This window comes from Petaurus breviceps, unplaced genomic scaffold (assembly GCF_028583685.1).
Source record: "Petaurus breviceps papuanus isolate PSGF00001 unplaced genomic scaffold, PetGlider_PUasm1.0 551, whole genome shotgun sequence".
Classification (NCBI taxonomy): Eukaryota; Metazoa; Chordata; class Mammalia; order Diprotodontia; family Petauridae; genus Petaurus; species Petaurus breviceps.
This window is the reverse complement of record NW_027186372.1, coordinates 35,726,260-35,751,268: the sequence shown is the minus strand read 5'-3', so window position 1 is coordinate 35,751,268 and position 25,009 is coordinate 35,726,260. Positions and strand designations below refer to the sequence as shown.

At 41.1% G+C, this 25,009-nt stretch overlaps 1 protein-coding gene across 2 annotated transcripts in view; it reads left to right on the top strand.

Annotated features, from left to right (window-relative positions):
* The window catches only part of ARHGEF37 (Rho guanine nucleotide exchange factor 37), a 75,423-nt gene extending 55,429 nt beyond the window's left edge, over positions 1-19,994 (top strand). For both annotated transcript variants that reach the window (XM_069102648.1, XM_069102649.1), the window contains 7 exons: positions 999-1,103; positions 2,069-2,179; positions 3,046-3,375; positions 6,152-6,280; positions 7,108-7,303; positions 8,834-8,988; positions 15,880-19,994. In XM_069102648.1, coding sequence (XP_068958749.1) covers positions 999-1,103; positions 2,069-2,179; positions 3,046-3,375; positions 6,152-6,280; positions 7,108-7,303; positions 8,834-8,988; positions 15,880-16,104 — 1,251 coding nt within the window. In that variant the 3' untranslated portion in view covers positions 16,105-19,994. The remainder of the gene's footprint in view (positions 1-998; positions 1,104-2,068; positions 2,180-3,045; positions 3,376-6,151; positions 6,281-7,107; positions 7,304-8,833; positions 8,989-15,879) is intronic.
* The last annotated feature ends 5,015 nt before the right edge of the window (positions 19,995-25,009 follow it).

Genomic DNA, 25,009 nt, shown 5'->3' with positions numbered 1-25,009 from the left:
TTTTCTCTTACTAACTGCTAACCTTTGTGCATCCAATAAACTCTAGCCAAGGTGGGCTACTGTCCCCCTTCTATGTCCTGTGTTCTCATTACTCAATGTCTTTGCTTCCACCGTCATCCAAGTTCTAGCTGCCCTTTAGGGTACAATTCAGATCCCTGTCCCTTCATACAGTTTTCCCTGACCCTTGCAGTTGATACCGATTTCTCCTTTTTCAAATTCCACAGAGCCCTTCATTTTAATACCTGCTCTTAGGCAATTATGATATAGCGTTTGTAAGTTGCGTAAGAGCAACATTTGCTGTTCTTCTTTTGTTCAGTTGGGTCTGACTTTATGACGCCATGGACTGTACTGTTCATGGAGTTTTCATGGTAAGGATACTGCAGTGGTTTTCTGTTTCCTTCTTCAGGAATTAAGATAATTCAGGAATTAAATAATTCAGAATTAAGGCAAACAGAAGTGAAGTGATTTGCCCAGGGTCACACACCTACTGGTAAGTGTCTGGGGTTGAATTTGACCTCAGGTCTTCTTGACTCCAGGCCCAGCACTCCATCTGCTGAGCCACCTAGTTGTCTCTTAGGTAAACAGAGATTAAGTGACTTGCCCAAGTTCACACAGCTAGTGTCTGAGGTCATATTTGAACTCAGGTCCTCTTGACTCTAGGCCCAGCACTCTATGCACTGAGTCATCTAGCTGCCCCATTCTATGTATAGTAATTGCTTAATAAATATGGCATAATGAATAGCATTCTGGAACTGGAGTCAGGAAAACCTGGATTCCAATCCTGTCTCTAGTACTTACTAGCTATGTGACCATAGGGGAGTTAACCTCCTTCTGTGGTTATTTCCTTATCTATAAAGTGGGTATATTAATATTTGTAGTTCCTACCTCCCTGGGTTGCTGTAAAGCCCAGATGAAGTAACGTAACGTACGTAAAATGCTTATTATCTGTTTTTATTATTATTACTTTTGAAATGTAACTTTGATTACTTGGATTTTAGACTGAAGACAGGGAGTTTGATGACTTGGAAGAGAAGTTCAACTGGGTGACGCTGTGCGTGAATGAACTCAAAAGTAATGTGGCATCGTACTTGGAGAGTTTGGAGGTAACTGCTCTAAGTGCCAGTGAGACCCTAGGGGCCCCACACATCATCATAGGGCGGGTGAGGGGAGGCTCACACTGAGGAGCTGCTCGGTCCTGTAAGCCAGTGTCGGGGCTCCCAGATGAGGAGGCATACCAGGGACGAGGCATCCAGGTGCTGCTTTTAGAGCTATGTTGGGAATAAGAGGAGCATCCAAGCTGGAGGAGGGCCCCTGCCTAAGACTGACAGACTGACGATGGCAGAGACAGGATAGAATGACTTCGTTCTTGTTCTGCTTGTTTTCTTCACCGAGAAGAAGGATCTTGTGACCTGGATAGGGCAGAATGAAAATGATTAATGGGGAATTGAAGTAAAAAATAAATGAGATGCTGAGAGTGACTAATTAATTTCTAGAGTTCAAGTCACTTGGCCCTGCTTCAGGTACAGGTTGACTCAGAGGTCCTTTCCAACATGCAGACTCTATGATGTACCCCAAGGAACCCTGTTCAGGTACACGCTGGACCTGTTGGACTCAGAGCTCCTTTCTAGCTTTTGTCCAAACTCTTGTCCAGTTCTTAGCAAAGTGCCAGCCTTAAGAATGGCCATCATGGGGGTGGTTAGGTGGCACCATGAATAGAACACCGACACTGGAGTCAGGAGGACCCTTTTAACAAAGAATACCATGGGCTTCCTGGGCTCAATTTCTGAGGTCATTTTAGAACCTCTTGGCTTATCTCAGTCCATGAGCAGATTCAAACTGGCACAGACTCAGGAAATCTGCTCTGGTCAATAGCTGTCCTTGAGGGATCCTATTGGAGTCCTGACCAGAATTGTATGTCTATGTTTCTCACCATTCATTTCTGTTATTTTCCCTTTAATCCTTGTCTCCAATGATGCATATTCTGGAGGGGAGGACGCCCATGGTCCCTTTTCTATCTCATGTCTGTGGAATCTCATTGCCTTGTATAATGTCCCTTATTCTGGCCCAGACTTTCCTCAAGATCAAACCACATGAATGTGATCTGGAGATGGAAGGTGGAGCTGTGCAACAGTATTGCCGCCTTACAAGAAACCTGCACCTTCTGGTCTTCTTGGAGTTTGTAAGTTCCCTTGTTTCTTTCCAGGTAGAAGATGGAGCCTGTAGTATAAGGGCACTTCTAGTGTGTTAAGTCCAGCACTGGCGTGAGCTTCCAGAGTGTAAGGGGATTTCTGGCACATTCTAGACAAAGCGTGGGAGGAAAGGCAGGAATATGGTTTTCCCAGCTCTTCCTTGTCCTTCTTGGCTTTGGTCTTTTGGGCCTTAAGCAGAGCTCTTTCTACCCATAGTGAGATACATGCATACATACATGCAAAAAGAAAGACAATTCCTGCCCTCAGGGAGAAGGTGGCACATAAAAGGGAGCTGAGAAGCTGAGGGAAGGGGAGTTAGCCAGGCATGGGAGGAAAGGTGGACTGGACCTGAAGGACAAGGAAGCATGTCTGGGTTTGCTTTTCAAATCCAGGGAAGAACTCCCCTAAATTTCCTTATCTAGTATTTATGTTACCTACTTCAGAGAGTTGTCATAAATAAAGTACTCTTGAAAAGCACTATGAAAATGTAGTGATATTATTATTATTAAAATTATTTGTTGTTCTTGTAACGATCATCAGACATTCATATTTCTACCTGTGGATAGATAGATCTGAAAAGCTGAGGGTATAGAATAAGGGATTTAGACACAGAATTTACTGATCATCTTTTTCAGGCTAGAAAGGAGCTTTTAAAACAGATTCTCATTTTTGTAGCATCAGTCAGATTTGGATCTGCCTTAAATCAGGAGGTTGGGAGCTATGCTCTTTTTTATTTGTCTCCATGTAAGAGAGCCCGAGCCCTTAAAGCCTTGAGACGGTGAGTTCCCAAACTCCTGCCTGGATTGCACACTCCAGGTGGTGGCAGGATCTTTTGAATGATGCTTCTCTCCCACAGAAGCAGCGGCTGGAAAGGCTAGTGTACTACCCACTGTGCCACTTGTCCAAAGCCCTACTGGGGCCTCAGAATCTGATCAAGAAGCGTCTGGACAAACTGCTGGACTATGAGCGGATAGAAGAGAAACTGGCTGAAATGGGCAGCATGACCTATGAAGAGGAAGCCACCAGGCACACCTATCAGGCCCTGAACTCTCTACTGGTGTCTGAGCTTCCTCAGTTTAACCAGGTGGCCACACAGTGGCTGGGTCAGATCTTGCACACACTTATGGCCCTCCAGAGGGATCTTGCCCAACAAGTATTGCAGAGGGCGGAAGGAGAGCTGGCTCAGGTAAGGAAAATCTCCAGGTCCTTTGGGTTCTGAGCAAGAACTGAAAAGAGTCTCCCATCTACCAACCCCTTTGTTATTTTTTGGGAATACTCCTCAACTGACTTCCAGATAGATGGAGGATAGAGGTGGCTATGACCTGATCTTTCTTCTTTTGTCCCTTCTTTCCAGGAATAATCCCAGTTGATGAGATTAAGAACAGGATGAAAATTTGAAACTGTTGTCTCCATTCCCTTAAAGGCCACCTCTATCCTGGGGAATAGTGAGTGATTGACAGGTTAGGGAGTCAACAATGATGAGCAAGAAATCGGATGGGGCATTGAAGACAGCCAAACACACTGTTTCAGGGATCCAAGAAAGCAAGCTCTGAACAAAGCAGAGATTAAGTCAGAAATTTTAGAGGTAGCTGTTTCAGAGAGCTAGGCCGGAAAGGAAATATCATCAGTGTTTGGAAACCAAGCTTAGGGTGGGGAATTCCCACTTGGAACTGGTTTAAGGAAACAATACCGAGGGAAAGTGCATACTTTTGATTTGTTAACAGTTTGCGGCCTGACAAAGGCCCAGCTGCAGCCTACCTGATACTTGACCCCACCACCCTCCACTCCCTCTTGATCCTAATCATTCCCGTGACTGCCTGGATACAAAATCCTCCCCAAAAGTGCCCTGTAACTGTCAGACACAAAGAAAGTTCTATGCTTGAGACTCTTCAGGGAAAAATACTGAAGTAAGGAATATCTTTTGAAGTTTGTAAGCTAAGGATTTTTGTCCATTCAGACTTGTGATTTCATCAGCCTAGGGGAACTTCCAGTGTGGAAACTTCCTCCACACATGCTGGTCAGTAACTCATCTGTAACTCCTAGCCTTAAGGAGCTGAGGTGGGGGACAGGGTGAGGCACCGAGAGGCTGTGACCAGCTAATATGTATCAGAAACAAGATGGAACCCAAATCTTCTGGACTGATTCTGGCTCCCTGTCCATCATTGCATATTGTCTAAGACAAGTTTATGATGTATAAGAAGAAGTGTTCTGTTACTCATCCAGTTGATAACTTATAAAACTGTAAGATATTTATAATATTATAACAGAATATAACTAAAATTATGTTTTGGCATAAGCCAAAACATAAATATTAGATAAATTCACAGATGTCAAATCTGGCATAGGTTTTTTGAGAATGTTTGGGGGTGGGGACAATTCTGATCTTTGAGGTCGGTATCATGGAGCCCAGCCACACTCTTTCACAGCACACACAGCCTTCGAGGCAAAATCCTGGACTGAATGGATCAGAGAGTCTTATCTAATAGCATCATAGGTTTGCCACATCTCATCCTCATGAAGTATCATTCCAATCTCATAGATCCGGGTACTCAAATACTTCACAAGAGCCATAATTTCATTGGCACCCATACCTCCTCCTCTGCATTCCATAAGCCTTCCCAGATTTAGTACTTGGTTGAATGAGTGGCTGTGGCGAGGCAAAACTCTGCCCTCTGGTGGCCAGCTTCCCTGCACTTAGCTCCATTGGTCCTCAGGTGAGAGAAAGATAGCTGATGGGACTTGCTGGAGTTTATGCTCGATGGCATTTCCTTCAAGAGTCCAAGGTCGCCTCCTTGTCACGATGACAGGATTTAAGTGAACAGAGGTCATCACTTCAGCAATTTTAGCATAAATAAATGGCCAGCCCTTTGGTAGTACGATGAACACGCATTCTTTGTCCAAAGATGTTCTGTGTTAGAAAACTTTTGAATTCCCTTTAAGACTTGTGGTTCTCTAGGTAGGGAGGTGAAGTTGCCTAGTTTTTGATACATGCCATATAGGGATGCAAAAGGGTATTGGATTCTTGGGGCGGGGGGGAAGGGCCAGCTTCCCCAAACTAAGAAATAGAGATAAAGGGACTTCACATTCAATCCCTTTTCCCAATGGGTTGGGATATCTGAATGGTCTCTAGTTTGTGGAACAATATTTCCAAGCTACAGGACAAATATGTAGAGTATGGAATGATATCTTATACAAAAAACACTTTACAACCTTGTCTCTCTTCTGTACTCAGTCAATAGATGACAATCTCATTGGTATCTGTTAAAGTTCTGTTAGTGGAAAACTCAATTCCCTCCATTACTTCAGATTCATCTTTCCCATAACATTGACCTTATTTGGAATCAGAATTTATAACCATTTACTATCATTGCCTTGTAGTTCTTGTTCAGTCATTTCAATTGTGTCTGACTCTTTGTGACCCTATTTGGGGTTTTCTTGGCAAAGATACTAGAGTATCTTTGTAAACCATTGCCTTCTCCAGTTCATTTTACAGTTGAGGAATTGAGGCAAAGTTAAGTGACTGACCCAGGGTCACACAGTTAGAATAAGTATAAGAGTCGAATCACTGGGTAGGATTCATTGAGTTCTATCTAGCTAGTGGATAGATCACTGGACCTGGAGTCAGGAAGACCTGAGTTCAAGTCTGGCCTCACATACTTGGGAGGTGTGTGACCCTGGACTAGTCACTTTACCTCTGTTTGTCTTAATCCACTGGATAGGGAAATGGCAAACTACTCCAGTATCTTTGCCAAGAAAGCCCCAAATGGGGTCATGAAGAGTTGGACATGACTGAAAAATAATAATACCTGGTCGATAGGTTACCTGCTTAGAACATAGAAAATGATTTTGTCAAATAAGCAGTAATTTTGCATACGTTGCATGGGACAAGGATCTTCTCATTCTTTTATCTCTTCTAATCCTGCTCTTCTGCTTCATCTCTGACTTCAGTCTCTTTTCTCCAGCTGCCCCACAGCCACATTTCTGAATCAGACTTCAGGAAGCTGGTAGAAGACACATTGGGCAAGACCAGTGCCCAGCTTCACTCCTTCCGCCAGAGCTTTGAGAAGGTGTTACCAGTTCCAATAACACAAGTAAGTGTTCCCTGTGGGCCTACCCTCTCCCTAACCCCTGTATGCTTAGACAGGGCTCTGCATGAAGTAGAAACAAATACATATTCATTGGTTGTAAAAGCAGGATTTTGCTATAGTGAAATACCATCTTAATTGTACACTTTTGGTTTAGTTTTCCATCTTGGGAACAACTTTGCTGGCTCTAGGAGGATTTTCACAATTAAAACTATAGGCAGCTAGGTGGCACAGTCAATAGAGCATTGACCCTGGAGTCAGGAGGACCTCTGTTCAGATCTGGCTGCAGACACTAGCTGTGTGACCCTGGGCAAGTCACTTAACCCCAATTGCCTCCAAAAAACAAAAACAAAACAACTTAGTACTGTGCAGTTAGAAGGGCACTTGGAAGTGAAGTTTAGACTAAGAGACTAGTAAGCTACTTCTTTTTCAGCTCCAAGATTCTGACATCTTAGTCCTGCTCCTCATTTTATACATGTGGCATCTAAGGTTCAGAATGGAGATGACACTTGCCAAAGGTCAGCCAGTGAATGAAGAATAGTCTAGAATGAAAGCCTCTCAACACAGGACTCTTCACAGTCTGTCAATGGTTGGGTTTGCCTGAGAAGACAAAGCCAACCAGCATGGAGAGTCGTGTTTAGTTCAGTAAAAAGAAAACTTTCCTCATGATGAGGAAGTAGAATTCCCTCTCACATAGAGCCTGGCTGGACACATATCAGGCTGTAGAAAGGAAATGCTCAGGAACAGGATGGATTTGGTGCCTTCTGGGAGTGTCCCTTCCAACTGGGACACTGGGTGATTCTGTGACTCCTCACAACTTCTCCTTTGTCTAGCCACTCCAACCTGCTGCAGAAAGACAGGTCCAGACCCTCGTGAGCAAGTATGGCCCTAGCAAGCTCTACCAAGTGACAAGCAACATTAGTGGGAGTGGAAATTTGGCTCTGACTCTTCAGAGAGGGCAGGTTGTGGCTCTCCTTCAGGACAGGGATACCAAAGGCAATACTGGTCGTTGGCTGGTGGACACTGGAGGTATGTGCACAGGGGACCTGCAAAGTCTCTCTTCTATCTCTGGGGAAAGCCCACGAGCCACTCCACAAAGACTGACAGGGGAAAAGCTGTTCTGTAGAAAGTCAACAAATCATGTCAACCATGTCACATAAGGACTAATAGAAGAAACGGCAGGTTGTTTTTTTGTTTTGGTTTGGTTTCTGTTTGTTTTTTTCCTGGAGAAGGGAAGACTTAAGAGAGTGCATGATCAGCGTTCAAATATCTGAGGGGTTGTCATGGAGAAGAGAAATAGAAGTATTAACATCTCAATTTGTGTATCATTGTAAGGTTTATATAGCCCTAATACCTTACCTCACTTTGATCATCACCACAATTATCTCTATTTTATAAATGAGGAAATGGAGGTTAAGTAATTTTCCCTGGTCCCATGACAAGTAAGTCTCAGAGACGATCTCTGAATTCATTTCTTCATGCCTCCAAGTCCAGCATGATCTACTTGGCCAAGGTTATTATTAATAAATGATTAAATTTGCTGTGCTGGGCCCCAGCACACAAAACTAGGAGCGACAGGTAGGCATCTGAAGGACTTCAGCAGAAAATAAAGAATTAATTCCCAGCAATCAGAGCTATCCAGCAATGGAATGTGCTGTCCTGTGAGGCAGTGAGCTCCTTCCCACTTGAGAAATACTTGAGAAGCAGCTAGATGACCACTCATCAAGAGTGCTCAAGAGGGGATTTCTGTTCATGTAGGAGCCAGACCATGTAACTGACCTCTGTAGTCTGTTCCAACTCTTAGATTCCTGGGCTTCTCTGTCAGTGCTGAGTGAGTCTTATCCTGTACAGCTGGAGGCCTCCATTTCAGGATTTTGAATTACAAAAGTTGGCATGAGACTCCCACTTTTGGTGGCAATTGCAGTTAGTATCAGATGTGGGTGCCAGTGCTTCCTCTTGGCTGAAGCCTATTTGGAGTGCTTGGGCAAAGCTCCAGGATGCCCTATGTGTTAAATGACAGGCTTTTCTTATGTTCACTCTCACAGGGCCTTTCTTTGGGGAAATGAGCATTTTTTCATTGTTCTGTCCTTTTCTAAAAAGGTGACCAGACCCAGAGAAGGGGAAATATATAGTGCCAGGAGGTGGGTACTTAAGACTATGGGCCAGAACTGATTATAAGCACAGGGCATGTTGCTAGGTATCATATGGGGGATTCCCAATCTTTCAGCTTCATTCATTTATATAACTCTGACCACCTTACTTGATTTCTCCAATACCTCAGTCAGTAATGACCTTCCCCCTTGGACCATACATAGCATTTTATTCTTCATGTGAACTTTGTTACACATATCTGCATTTATGTCTGACCCCTTTACTATAACATAAGCTACATGAAGGCAGATACACTATTTTATCTGAATTTTGTACCTCCCCACCAGGACCTAGCATAGTGTTTTACCCTCTTAATACATTTTTGTTGAATGTAGGAAATTGGAGACTTGTTTAACCCCACCAGAAAACGAACTGCCCATCTCAGAAAAATTTCCATGTGCATTGCAGGCTATCGAGGATATGTGCCAGCTGGAAAACTAGAGCCGTATCAGGTGGTCCCACCTGAGGAGCCCAGAATGCAGTTGGGGTCAGGCGATGGTTTCAGGTTCTCTCCAGCAGAGGCTCCCAGGGCATCAGCCCATGCTGTCACACCTGTTTTTCAGGTAGGTTTGAAAGAAAGGACAGCAATTTGAATTTATGTCACTCCTGGTACATAAGCATTTCTATCTTCTCCTTTGCTAGAGAGTTCAAAATGCTTTAAAAAAGTTTTAATGATGCTGCTTCATATCCATTTCCCTTCCCAATGACCCATACCTTTGCCTCCATAGACCCTTCTCTTATAACAAAAGAATATAAGTAAGAAAAATCAAAGAAGCACTTCAGTCATGTTTGACAACATAATCTTCATTCCATCCTCTGCTGGTTGCTATCTGCGTCTGGGGAGATGGCTCACTCAGAGCCTTAGATTAAAATAAACATGTCTTTTAATAAAAAATGCATCCAGATATCCCCAGGGGTCAGCTGTCTTCAAAACAGTTGGAAAATATTTTCCTGCAGTAAAAGCATTTGACAAGGAAACTCCCTAGCATCTCAGAAACTCTCTGCCAAAGTCCTAAAAACCACTCTTCTATTCTTGCCCAAAGGTCCCACCACTGGGTCTCAGATCAACTCACCTGGAGGCAAAGTTAACTCAAATTGCCTCAGATAGCTCCTTACCTTACACCAGTCCCTTATGATGTTTTGGGAAGTGGGGAGGAGGGGGGCAAGTCACTCACCTCCGCAGTTCCACTAAGATCCTGGCCCACAACACATACCTATAGCCCTGACCCCTCTGCTGAAAGATGGTGTTTCACCATCAGTTCTTTGAAGTCAAAATTATTCACTGCGTCAATCAGAGTTTTAATACCTTTCAGTGTTGTTTCCCTCTTCATTATGGTGGTCACTGTGTATATTGTTCTCTTGATTTTCCTTATTTTTTTCTGTATCAGTTCAAGTGAGGTTTCCCATGTTGTTCTGCATTTGTCATAGTCATTATTTCTTGGGGCACGATAGTCCATTACATTCGTATGGATACCCTCTCCTCTGGGTTTTCATGATATTACGCTTTCCTGGTTCTTCCACCATTTCTACTGCTACTTTCCAGCATCCTTTGCAGGTTCATTTTCTCTGTCCCTTCCCCTAACTGTGGGTGTACCAGAAGGCACTAGGCTCTCTTTTCTTTTTTCTTTATACTCTCTCATTTGATGATCTCATGAGTTCCCATGGGTTCAATTATTATCTCTTTATAGATGATTCTCAGACCTACATATTCAGCCCTAGTCTCTCTCCTGAGCTCTTGTCCTATGTCATCTATATCTCTATCTGAACTGGATATCTTACAGACATCTTGTTTAAATATGTCTAAAATGAAACTTATTATTTTTCATCCCCGACTCATTCTTCCTTTGAACTTCTTTTTTAAAAAGGCACCACCATTCTTCCAATTATACAAGTTTTCATCCTTGGTGAAACTCCTTCACATGCCTACTCTACATACCTGAACAGTTGACACATGTCCCTCTTCTCTGTACTCATATAGTCACCAACCTATTTCAGTTCCCATAATCTCTTATGTAGACTATCACAATAACCTCTTGATTGGTCTCTGTGTTTCAAGGCTCCCCCTTATTCATTCTGACCTCCACACAGGGATTTAGCTATTTCCGGGGTTTGATAGTCCTTACTTGACCTGTGTTCAAATCCTTGGCTCACATTTACCACCTGGGAGCCTTGGAAAAGTAATTTCACTCCCATGGCCCTCCTTTTCTTCATTTCTAAGATGAGGGGGGTTGGACTAGATAGTATTCTAGGGTCATTTTCAGCTTTAAATTTATGATCCTCTGATTCAAGTAAAATTTACAACTGGGATGCAAGCAAAAACAGGAAACCCACAAATAATAAGGACTACATGGTCATATGAGAAACATAAGAGGCCTTTGGTAAAGTACATCATTTTAACATTTTACATTGTAAAATGTAGGAATATAAGAATCTTTCCTTTATTTGATTGAAAGTATGTATTTGAAGCCACAAGTTAATATTATATACTTTGGGAGAAAGTGGATGGATATTCACACTAAAAACAGGTATAGAATCAGTCATCTATCAATCAAAAAGTATTTTTTAAGTACCTCCAGTATATCAGACATTTTTCCAAGTGTTGGGGCTACAAAGACAAAAGTCCTTCAAGGAGTTTACATTCCAACAGAGAGGGCGCTATGCACCTATACAAGTGTACATGTAATATAAGATGGTTTTTAATAGAGAGAGCGATAATGACTGAGGGGAATCAGAAGGTGGCCAGAGATAGGAAACAGAGCCTCTTGTGTATAGAATGGAGGGTAAGCCAGTGGGGCTTGATCTCAGAGTGTGTGGAGGGTAGTGATATGTAAGAAAGGTAGATGATGAATCCTTGGAAAGGTGGGAAGGACCAGGTTGTGAAGGGCTTTAAATGGCAATCAGAGGCACTGATATTTGATTCTGGCAAAAACAAGGAGGCATTGGAATTTATTGAGAGAGTAGATAACATGGTCAGACCTATACTTTAGGAAAATCATTTCAGCAATTATGTGGAGGATAGATAAGATTGAGGAGAGATTTGAGGTAGGAACCCCAATTAGGATGCCTTTGAAATGGCTTAGATGGGAGATGAGAGGGCATGACCTAGAGTGGTCACACATTCTTGTGTGAGTCACAAGAATCTAATCTGATCTAATGCAAGATTAATTAAGCAAAGAGAAATGACAAGATTTGTCAACTTATTTGATACGGGGGGTGAGTGTGAGGAATCAAGGATGGCACTGAGATCATTCACCTCTGTGACTGGAAAGATAACAGACAGGAGGAGGTGGGTCTGAAAGGAAAGAGATTGGGTTTGGAACTGGCTATGTGGACGTTGAGGCATGAGAATGCAACTCAGGAGGGGGAATAAAAAGAGACTTATCCATAAGCATCAGTCCTATTTGACGTACTCTCAAAATGTTAGTAATTAGACACTGTCAGATATGACTGCCTAATAGTTTTTCTTTGTTAAAATGGAAGGCTTTAGAGTGTGTGTAGAGAAGTTATAGGTAGAAATGACTGTGATGTGAAATCATGTCATCAATAAATCTTTAAAGAAAAAGAGAGAAATGTTAGCAAGAACAATAAAGACATTAAAAGAATAATCACTGACAATAAAGAAACTAGAAACATCTCTCTTTGTAGATGACATGATTATATATCTACAAAAGCCAGCACAGTCAACAACAGAATTAATTGGGGGTAAAAAGAGTCCTATAGAGTATTGTAATATAAGATTCTCATAGAAACAATTTTCATGTTTATGTACTCCCCAAAAGAATCAAGGTTAATTGGGAGAGAAGTAGCTTTTATAATAACAGCAAAGGGTATAGCATATTTGGTATTAACTCACATACATGAAATCTATATAAAGATAATTTCAGAATGTTTTTGACAGAAATCAAGGGAAAACTGTCCAGAGGGGTGACTCTGGCTCATTGTTAGATTAAACAAATATAGTAGAAATGTGAATACTTCCCAGACTAATTTACAGATTGAAGATAATACCAGTCCAAATATTAATAGGTTATTTCTTTGAGGGGGTGGGGAGAGATTTCATTTAGGCTTTTGATTTTGTCAGTGTAGTGAAGACTGACAGCATGGAAACAACATTTACAGTAACTATAGCTGACAAAAGCCTGAAATCTAGAACCTATTGGAGCTGTGTATTGGGTCCATAAACTTGTCTTGGGTATTCTGCTAATCACATACATACTATCACTGAGGAAACTGGCTTTACCAAAGTAGACCAGCAACAGTTCTGCAAACTGATAGTCTTGTGATGTGCCAGAAGCATTGAGTTCGATGACTTTTCCAATGTTATATGCAAACAGCAGACATCAGAGGTGGAACTTGAACTTAGGTCTTCCTGGCAAGTTTCTATCCACTGTGCAACTCTGCATCTCAGGTCATTTTTTTTGAATTACCCAAAATCCTGATAAAATTCATATGGGAACATAGACAATATCAAGAAAGGTAATGAAAAAGAAATGATAACTAGAAACTTGTCTGATCAAATTTGTAATGTACTCCAGAGCAAGAGTTATTAAAAACTGTCTGGTACAAAAGAAAACAAACAGATCGATGGAACAGAATAGAAAACCCTGAAATACAGAAATAGAATAACAATTCTCCCTCTCTCCCTCTCCATCTCCTTTTTCTTTCTGTCTCTGTGTGTGTGTATATATATATATATATATGCATATATATATGAAGAAATATGTAAATATTTTAAAGCTATATATATATACACACACATATATATTGTATGTGTATATGCACTATATGTGTGTGTATGTATTCACTCAGTATTTGACAAACCTATGTTTTGAAAGACCTAGGGAATGGAATCAATATCTAAAAAAACTGTTAGGAAAATTGGATAGTAAAAACTAAGTTTGGATCCCTTGTTCATACCATGCATGAAGATAAATTCTATATCAACAATCTAAATCTTTTTTAAAATGTAGAATGCTAAAAGAAAAAGGAATGCTAGGCTTAGCCATGGTGAAAAAGAACATTTTCCCCAATCAAGCAAATAGAAGAAATTATTGGAGGTAAAGTCAATGCATTTGACTGTATAAAATAAGAGAATTCTGTACAACAAAAAAGGTAACATCTCTCAATGAACAGAAAAGAGACTAGTAGCAATATTTGCAGCAAATCTATTAGATAGAAACTTGACAACTAGAATCAATAGTATCTGTATGTGGAATCCCTAGAGTTTTCTAGGATCCTGGACTTATCCCATGCATTCACATTATCTTTGCCTGTAACATTCAGATACTCAGTTTGGTCCCTTGAGTAATCCTAGCCAAGTGGAACGAGGCCCCTTCTTCGGATGGGGTCCAGCACTGGGAATTCACCTAGCTGATTGGCCAGGGATACCTTGATAAGGGGGCAACTAGGTTGTGCCATGGATAGAGTGCAGGGCCTGAAGTTAGTAAGATTCATCTTCCTGGGTTCAAATCTGGCCTCAGACACTAACTGTGACTAGCAACTCACTTAATGCGGTTTGCCTCAGTTTCCTCATCTGGAAAATGAGCTGGAAAAAAAATGGTAAACTACTGCCAATATCTTTGCCAAAAAAAAACCCAAATAGGGTCATGAAGAGTTAGATGTGACTGATGAGAATTTTTTACAAGCACAGAATGGATTTTATCAACTCATTTTATCAATGCGATTAATAGTCAACAAACATTTATTAAGCACTTGTTCTGTGCCAGGCAGTGTGTTAAGCCAAGTGGGTATGGCAATATGCTTTTCTGAATATGTCTTCCCTATACTGATACATTATCTCCCATGAAAGAATGTAAGCTCTTGGGGTGGCAGCCCTGGAGTCAGGAGGACCTGAGTTCAAATCCAACCTCAGACGCTTTAACACTTACTACTTATGCAAGTCACTTAACCCCAATTGTCCTGCCTTCCCCCCTCCAAAAAGCAAAAGAACAAAAAACAAACAAAAAAAGACTGTAAGCTCTTTGAGGGGAGGAGCTATTTCATTTTTTTGTTTGTTTCTGAATCCCTTTCTTCTAGCAAAGTGCCTGACGCATAGTAGGCCTATAACAAATGCCTTTTGAGTCATTTATTGATTTCTCATGCAGAAGTTCCCCACACTAATAGCATCATAGATTTCCATGAATATATATGGGTGCATACACAGCACATATATTTATGTATATGAGACATGTACATATATACTGTGTATATACATGTATATGTGTAGAATAGGGTTTAGATTTGTGAATTAATTAGTATAGAAAATCTTGGGTGAGGATATTCCCTCTAACAGTGCAGATCAGCATCTTCTTAACTTACAGTCTTAGAAACTTATCTAGAGCAGAGACCTCACACATGCCCACATTGTGGTCTGCAACACTTCTGAGTGAGACCTAAATCAGATTAAAATGTAATTGGGAAATATTTAACCAAATAAATATAAATGAAATAGAGGATAGCTAATGTTAATACATGGTTTTCTAAGTCAGTATTCATCCAGCAGGGATACTTATGTGTGATTTAATATTTTATTTGAGATTGACATCATTGCTCTAGAGCCCTGAAATGTTAAGTGACTTGACCAGGGTGACATAGTCAACAAGTGTTAGAGGCAGGATTTTGCATGCACACATACACACAAACACACACATACACACCTATCTTTGATCACTGCTATGATTTCATAGATATCATACTTCCTGATACAGCCCTGAGGATTTTTGACAGATGAAAAATAGTGCTTCTATTGCCTGAGGAAAGTCAAATTCCCCATTCAAGGATGGCCAAGTACCAATCAAAACTAGGGATTAAACAAACAAGACACTGGAAACGAAATGAAAAACAACTATGGGCATGAACCTGGGATGGGTGTACCCTTGTGCTCTTGAGAGCAGGGAGTGAATAATGCTAGCAAGGGAATTAGCCATGAAAGGTCCCCATCCTTGAAAGTATTTAAATAAAAACTGGAGTACCACCAGTCATGGATGTTGTACATCTTGGGTTTCTTGTAACTAACAGTCTCTGAGAGCCATAGATCTCTAAGTTAGAGAAAGAGCTGGAGACATTGTCAGATCCCTCATTAATAAGAGACTAGAAGTGAGAGAAATACTGAAATGAAACAGTGGCCAATAGAGAGAATGGGAAAGTCTGAGGATCCAAGGAACATTGATTGAGAACTGGAAGGGACCTTCGAATTCATATGGTTTAACCCCTTCATTTTACAGATGAATAAACGGAGTCCCAGAGAAATGAGATGAGTTGCTCAAAGAGAGTGAGTGGCAGAATCAGGGTTCAGACCCAGGTCCTCTGACTATAATAACCCTTTCCACTGCACCACACTGCCTCCCAGTCACTGATGGCAAAAAATGGATTTGAATCACTTTGCTTCACTTTGTTCTTGGATTATTATGTCTTCCATTGATCTCCTTGTTTTCTTACTCTCTGTGTGTTTTTAGGTGGTGGCTGCATATCCATTTGCAGCCAGGAGCAGCCATGAAGTAAGCCTACAAGCTGGACAGCCAGTAACAGTCCTAGAGAGGCAGGACAAGAAGGGGAACCCAGAATGGAGCCTTGTGGAAGTGAATGGACAGAGGGGTTATGTGCCCTCCAACTTCCTGGTCCGCATTCCAAGCCCTGCACCCTGGGGCTGGAGTTTACCCCCTTGTAACAGCCCCCCTTGACACATGTAATAGCAGGGGCAGGAGGGAGTTTGTGAAGGACAGTGTGGGTTGATGGGGGTAAGAAGGGTCTCAGAGCAGAACACAAGGTTGGGTGTGTATAAGATAAGGCAGCCTACTAGATACCATCGCCACTTCTGCTAAGGAAGTGGGGTGGAGGGTGAGGGTGAGTACTCCAGAAGGTCTCTCCATGGAGCCTTTGTGGGCAGAGAAGGTCCATAAGGGCTTGGAGTCAAACATTGTAAAAAGCGATATATGTATGAAAAAAAGGTATCACAGTGCTTTACAGAATGTGGGATGTGGCATTAGAGGATTTGAGTTTACTTCTGGCTCTCCCAAGTTACTATTCATGTGGCTTTAGGTAAGGTAGTTATCCTCTGTGGGCCACCAGATCTCTAGCTGTAAAATGAGGGGGTTGCATTAGGTGACCTCTGAGCTCCTTTTCAACCCCAAACCTGTGATACAATGATCCTAACGTGAAACTTGCAGCCTAGGAGCTGTCAATATTCAGAGATAGCTTCTTACAAATTGGGTGAAAGCATTGATCCCAGGAGGGACTGGGCAGGAGGTCTGTGCCTAGGTGTGTGTCTAGATTGGATTGCAGTTTCTCAATGTGCATAACCTATAAAATGCCCCGCACATAGCAGGCACTTAATAAAAGTTTTTTGTTTTTAGTCAGTATCTGGGGACACAGTGGATTAGAGCACTGGGTCTAGAGTCAGGAAGACGCAAGTTCAAATCTAGCCTCAGACATGTAATAACTGTGTAACCTTGGGCAAGTTATTTAACCCCTATTTGCCTTAGTTTCCTCAACTGTAAAATGAGATAATAATAGCACCTACCTCCCCGGGTTGTGAGGATAAAATGAAACAATATTTGTAAAGAGCTTAGTACAGTGTGTGTCACATAGTGAATGCTATGTAAGTGCTATTTGTTATTATTATTATTATTTATGCTAGCTATCCAGGGAAGATTCAGGAAGTTCTGGAGGTTTTCTCTTTATTGATTGGGTGTGCACAAGGTTGAGTTTGCAGTTCAGTGATCACCTCTCGATGTTTTGTGATTCTTAGCAAATTTTCCTTAAATCTGGAACAAAATTAGAATTCCAGTTATGAGTGTAGCACATGCTTGATGATTATTTCAGGAAAAGTTTGCCACTTTACGGGGGTGAGTAGGGCAGGTCTAGGGCAGAGGTCAGTCTCACATAACCACCTATATCCCAAAACTAGCCCAGGTAATCAGCAGTGTTTGTGTAGAAGCTCATAATTGGCCAACTTATCAAAGATAACTTCTCCAGATTGGGAGAGACCATGTATATTTTCAGTTCTGGCTAGAATTTTGGGGCCAAAGTCAGAATGTCTGTGCCTTTAGGCAAAGGATAAAAAATATTCATTCCAAGACACACAGAGCAACTAGTAGATGCTGTGGAAATTTTTTTAATCATAAAGATTAGATGGAACAAAATTAGAGTGAGTTTCCAAGCATGAGAAGAGGTCACATTTTGATTCAGTAATAAAAGGAGGCATCAGACCAATATCCTATTCTGCTATCATTGTAGCAGCTAACTCGGCCTGAGCTATGCCTTCTGAAGTGGTCAAGGAAAAATAGAACAAGGAAATTCATTTTCTGGTGTTCCTCCAAGGGTGGCTGCTGTCTGGCAATGAGAGAACCCCAGTCCACACAGTCCCTTTCACCAGCTCCAAATCCACTTTACTTAGCATTCCAAGCTCACTGTCCTCCCTCCTTCCAGCATAATGGAAGGAACAGTGGAAGCAGGAAGGCCCTTCATACAATGAGACTAGCTTGTGTCCCATTTAGCTCTGAACTAGACTAGGTAACTATGGGATGCTTTTGAGAAGTCCCTGCTAAAAATGTGATGTCAGAGGCCAGATGAAAATGGGACCGGTTGATCTAGGATATCCTGACGATATATCTTTTGTTGAATGTATTTTATGAAGATTTGCACAAAAGTTGATTTCTTTAGACATATAGGAGGTAGTGAAAGATGCCTAGAGCATCTCCATGTAGGGGAAATAAAAGTTAGCTTTTTAGGAGAGGATTCATAGCCTGTTATAGAGCACTGGAGAATGAATATTATTGTTTGTATTAGTCAGTGAACATTGGTGAACGGCCTGCTAGTGCCAGGCATAGCTAAGTGCTATTAGGTTAGTGACAAATTTGGGGGGTAGTAGGAGTTCACACCTGCAGTGTATGGAATTCCTGGTATAGATTCCTCTTCCATGGCTAGTATGTGTCAGAGGTTGGCCTTGAACCACCTCCCTCCAAGGCTAGTCCCCTTTCTACTACACCAGTCTGGTTCTTAATAACAATGATAACTCATTTCCATAGCCCTTTAAGGTTTACAACACACTTTCTTCCCAACCCTGTGATATAAGCAATTTCAAGTATTATTCCAATTTTAGAGTCGAAGAAACTGAGGCTGAGTAGTTTAGAGATATTTCTAAGATCACACAGCTACTAAGTAGCAGAACTGGGATTTGAATCCCTCTGATTTCCAGACTTTTCTCCCACCATACTGCCTCTCTTAACCTGTCCTGAAGCTTCCACATTAACCAGCAGAGGGCACTGGAACCACGCTTAACCAGACTGACTAATACTATGAGTGGGCAGTTCTGAACTCTGGGGAAAGTCCTTTACCAGCATGTGCCATGATAGGGGTCCTACTGAGAAGCTGAGAATGAGGGTGAGGGTCTTGCCTCCTCTGACTTCATTCACCCCTACCTCTTCTTGTCTTTGAAAAAACCTACACTTGACCTTGTCATGCCTGCTAGTCACTCTCTTATTTCTTTTCCTGCAAACTCTTTTGGAATACCTAGTGGTCCTGTTCACTTTGGCCTCTTAAATGACCAGTGGAATTCTTGTTCCCGTGAACTATGTGGCTAGATTAAGACTGATTAGATTTTGAGATAGCAGTTGTTTGAAAAAGGTGAGATATGAGTCTTCAGGTATCTTTAGGGGACTTAGTAGAATGTGCCTTTGTATCGATTCAGTCGTTAATTGTACTGTGGTGTATTTATTACTCTATAAATATTTTAAAATTGACCCCTAAATGGCTGATTAGGCTCCATGACAGGAAATCTGGAATGGGAGAAACTAAATGCTTTTTGGGGGTGGATCTTATATAAAACAATACCAAAGAGTTTTGATTTTATGAACTGTTTATTTCCTCCCATGTTCTTGTTACTGACCTGGGTGTCATATCTAGGGACCTGGAGAACCAAACCTGTATTTCCTGTTTGTATTTAGTAAAAGGATTTAATTTTTTAAAAATTATCTACCTAATTGATTCAATCTCTCTGCATCAGAGGTTCTTAATCTAAGGTCCATTAACTTGGAGGGGGGGAAAAACCTACATCTTTACTTCAATAGAAATTGGTTTCCTTTTTATTTTCTGCATTTAAAATTATTATTCTGAGAAGGGGTCCATGGGCTTCACCAAACTGCCAAATGAGGCCATGACACAAAAATACCTGTTAAGAATCTCTGCTCAAGATGGTGAATTTGCATTTAGGGCCAGTGTGTTCATGGCCTAAGAATGTGCCTTCATATAGAATTAGAACCGTTGTACTGTGATATATTTATTACTTGGTAAACAGATGTTTGATAATGTGCTATGCTATTTGAGTTCTGAAACTAGAGCTTAAATAGGACAATTTCTATTTATTCCTGGGAGAGAGAAGATATGTCCAGTTTTATCCCTCCCTGTGATCTACTTACCTCCCTTGTGACTCAACTTCCTGATCTAGGAAATGGGAAAAATTATGCCTATGTTACAGGAACATAACAATGAAGGAGAATGTGATGAAAAATGATTTGAATGTCGGCTGTGTAGAAAATTGAAGACTACTTGAAATAAATTAACTGTGTAAAAACTTGTTCTTCATTTTTTATTTTCTTGCCAGTGCTGGGCTACTGTGCTTAAATAACTTTAATGAACTTCAATATTTATCGAGGGCTTACTAGAGGCGTAGCCCTTTGGGAAAAACCAAGACCTCTAGAATTAAAAGAGACCATCAATTCTAATGTGTTCATTTATTTTATTTTATTATTTTATTTCATTTTATTTTATTCTTTAGATGAAGAAACTGTAACCCAGGGAAAGGAAACAAATTTGCACAAGGTCATCCACCTCTATATGATTCTGTTCCTGTCCTCAAGATGGTCATGAAGGAATTGGGACTAAATGGGTATCATAGGGCCAACTAAACTTTGGCTGCCACAGTGCATTCCATAATCCAAGTCTTTTTGTCTATACCCTTTCCTTAAAGGACACAAGAATGTGTCTATTATTTAGGACTTTGAATGCTACAAATCCTAGGAAATGATTTGATGTTGCTTGCTAAAAATGTTTCTTTGTTGTCAGTTAACCAACTGAATATGCCTTAAGGCTATTCTTGGCAATTGATAAATTAGAGAGAAAATAATTTTGTTTAGTTCTTACTGACTGCTTTGTTTATCTACATAATGTTTACCTGGTTACCCCACTTTACCTTATGCTAAACTGCTGGGAAGATGACTCCCTGTTTCCAATTATAATGCTAATGTAATTTAGCATTGTAAATTGCTAATTTTAGCCCAAATGAAGTAGGTTTTTTCTTCTTTTTTTTTTTTTAGCACCCTAGTTTCCAAAGACAACAAATTTCTGGATCCTAATCAGGTAATAAGAAAGATGAATCTTCTGATACTACGCTCTTCATCTAATTTAGCCAATCACAGCCCTAAAATCTCTGAGAACTAGCAAACTGAAACATTATTGTGTGTCAGTGATGGGACCTTTTCTGGATTAAAAAGGGAAAGTAGGTTCTATTTCTCTAGCCCTTGTACCTCCCCTTTCCCACTAGCCATTATTGATGCTGGTGCCCCATCTGGAAGGCTACTCCTCTGCCATTGGTGCCATGAGCCTCCTGAGACAACTAGGAGTTACCGAACCCCACGAGGTGATCTGAGATCGCAGGCCTCTGTGCTGCTCAGATGACCGGTGGAGAGCCAACTGGAGACACAGACCCGAGGATAGTCTGGTCTAATCTCTAGCCCTCCAGAGACCTCTACTGGCTACATAGAATATCCTTCAATTAGCCTCATTAGACTGTAGAATGTCCATGTTTGCTTTATTTCTTTCCTCCCCATGAATACTGGTTAACTGATTTTTCAAAAACATATCACTTATTTAGAGGGCAGTTGCCATTAAATGTAGGAGGTAAGCGGGATGGGGAATCAGTCTAGGTAGAGGGGAAAGAGCACTACTTCCGGAGTCAGAGAACCCAGGTTCTAAACCTGGTTCAGATAATTACTAGCTTTGTGACCAAAGGCAAGTTCCTTAACCTTCCTGGGCTCGTATTTAAAATAAGAGTGGGGGCAGTTAGGTGGTGCAGTGCATAGAGTCCTGGCATCAGGAGGACCTGAGTGCAAATGTGGCCTCAGACACTTGCACAGTTAATAGCTGTGACCTTGGTCAAGTCACTTAACCCCAATTGCCTTGCCTTCACCCCTCCAAAAAAAAAAAAAGAGTGGCTTAGATCAGTGTTTCTTAAACTGTGGGTGACCCCATGTAGGGTCACGAAAAATTTGGCAACAGTAAAAGGTTTCTGGATGCACAATAACCAAAAAATCAAAAATCAAATGCATAATGAATCCAAGGTGTTTCTGGCAGCTCCTGCCTGTGTTGTATTGCACAGTTTCATTGTAACCTTGGTTCTGAACACAGAGCATGCACACTTTGCACAGCCCATGCTGTCATACCACACAACAGCATAGAATGCTGCTGAAATGTGAAAAGGGGTTGCAAGTGGAAAAAATGTAGGAAGCCCTGGTCTAGATCACTGCTGAGGTACCTTCTAGCTCTAGCCTGTGATTTGATTAATTTGCCTTTTCAGTTATTTCCAGATCACCATCAAAATAATCCTCTCTTGTTTAGTAAAAGGAGCAGGGCACTGATTTGGTATGTTATGAAACATGGGATCTTTCAGAGGAGAGGGGCATTCCAGGCCAGAGATTCAGCAGGAAGGTAAGAGATGGAGGGAGAAAGGGATGATTTTCTATGGATTTTCCCCCAGTGTCAAGGCCTTCAGTTGATCAGAAGATCAGGAGAGCTGCTGCTGCTGCTGCTCTTACCGTCCTGTGGTGGGTTCATGGGTACAAGCTGCCTTCCCTCACCTTCACTGCCAGAATAGGACTCATCTCTGGAATACTTAAAGGTATTTTCATCCCTATTTTACAGATGAAGAAATTGAGACTCAGTTACTTGATTTGCTGGTGATCAAACAAAAAACATCAAAGTTAAAATTTGAAGTCAGATTTCTTTATTGTAAATCCAATGTTTTCTGCAGAGCATCATTCTGTGTACCCCGCACTCCCACCTCCCTTCTCTTCATCTCTCACTAGTTGAAAGATGGGACACAAGACAGGAGTCAGTTAGATGAAGAGGTAAGGGAAGGAAAGTTCCTTTGCATGGGTTAGTAGCTGGGAGTTGAGTTCTAGGGGCATCCCCAGAGTCTGAAGGAGTATAGCCAAGGAATGGACAATATAGAAAGCGTATTTGGGGTGACTAGGTTGCACAGCGAGTAGAGCACCAGCCCTGGAGTCAGGAGGACCTGAGTTCAAATCTGACCTCAGACACTTAACACTAGCCGTGTGACCTTGGGCAAGTCACTTAACCCCAATTGCTCTGCCCTCCCCCCTCCAAAAAGCAAAACAAAACAAAGGAACAAAAACAAAACAAAAAACCTCCAAGAAAAAAGCATATTTAACCCTTGGCTCAAAAGGCCAATTGCATTGGACTCTTTCCTCATTGGTGGGGATTGATGACTCAATATTCAGTGCTTCCACGAGGGGGAGAAAAGAATTAACCCTGGTTTTTCTTCTGGCTTTCAGAATCAAGAGAGAAGATGCATGATTCCGATCTCTCTTCAGGTTCATGAAGGGAGAAAAGACTCTGGGGAGAAGCTAGCAATCTCTATTATCACCAGCTTACTACACTAGAAATTTCAGAGACTATGTCCTTGGATAAGATCTGAGACTCTCTTGAATTTCAGTGATCTTGAGCTGAGGTATCTTGCTCTCAATGGGAGAGCTCATTCACTCTATATTGTCTAGCATAAATTCTATGTATATTTTTTCTGATTTCCTTTTTTTCTATTGACTTGGATAAATGGATTTATCTACTATGTGTATTCATTGTGCAAATGGCATTTGGTGGGAAGGGAGTGAAGCCTTGGATATATACCTTGGGACATTTCTTCCCTATTAAAGGAATAATATTTAAGGGAGCAGATAGATATATTTCTAGTCCAGTATTCCCTCTCTCTGAGGAGAGTAGAATGTCCATTTTCTGACCCCAACCTCCTGCTTCCCCTCCTCACAGGAATCAAAGTCTTCCTTGGAGAAGGTAGAAGGATAAGATGGCAGAAATATATAGATTCGTATGATTCACATCTCAAGATACTCATATATGTAATTTAGTGTGTTATGAAACATGGGAACATATAACCTGTGTGGGCAAAACCAAAGTCGTGTACTGTACACACACGCTTTGTACACATACAAAGAAGAGGTAGTGTATAAAGAGGGACAGGAAAGCAGTAGGAGAACTCTCAGAAACCACGTTCCTGTGCACTCAAATTCTTGGGTAGGGAAGACGTCGCTTACCCATTACTCTTTTTTCCAGAATATTGGAAGATGAAGAACATCAGCTCCCCCACTATCATGGGGAAGATGGGGATTAGGGTTCAAAGCCATATTCCTGTTCCCTTTTGAAGAAGGACTGTAAGTCCTCAAAGGCCTTCTCATCACACTCATGATATCATTGGTCCTCTTCAAGAACAAAGGGCAAGCAACAATCACGGATACTGGGGAGGAGATGTGCTTTGCTACTCAGTTCCTCAGGCTTCTCCCCTCTGGCCTTTGGGAGACAAGAGACCACAGGGCCTTGTGTTCAGTAATCTTCTCTTCTTCGTGTCTAAAAATGTATTTCTGTTGTCCACTTAAACCCTGAAGGACATAGGGGCAGTTTTGGAAAGGTACATTTAGAAGGGCTCCAGACAGCAGAAGAGGACTCCTTTGTCAATTAATTTTCCCAAGTAAATTGATTAACCTTATGGTAAATGGATGAATTGAACACACACACACACACACACACACACGCACGCATGCATGCACAAAAATGTATATTTTGTTGTGTGTGTGTGTGAAGACAAAGAGAGAAAAGAGAAAAAGAAAGAAAAAATAAGAAAAGAGAAAGAAAAAAGAGGGTGAGAGGAAAAAAAGGGGAAAAGATGAGAGAGAGACAGAGAAAGAGAGAGAACATGGAGTACTAGATAGAGAGCTGGCCTTAGAGTCAGGAATCCCTAGATTCAAATGCTGCCTCTGACACACACTAGCTGTGTGACCCTGGTCAAGTCATTTCAGCTCTATGACTCTAGGTGATTCTTTTAAAGCTAAGATGTCTGGTAGGTACAGATATTCATGGGAATATAGATATAAATCTACACATAGCTATACTTTCCTGCATTAAAATTCATTTCTGTGCAAAAAAACATAATTAAAAGAAAACAGATTGGGAAAAACATTGATGGCAAATATGACAGATAAGAGTTTGACATTTAAAACATATAACAAGCTGTTAAGTCACAGTGGTAATTAGTTGCTAGTTCATGATGTCATAAATAAATGGTCAAAGTACATGAATAGATCATTTTCAAAAGAGGAAATAGAAACTGTTAATAATCACTTGAAAAATGTTTGACTTCCCTAATCAAATAACATAGATTAAAACAATGAGGTACCACTTCACACCCATCAAAAAGGCAAAAAATAATTAAAAGCAATGACAGAATGCTGACAGGAATAGGGAAAAATAGGTGCCCTCAGTCATTGCTGGTAGAACTGCAAA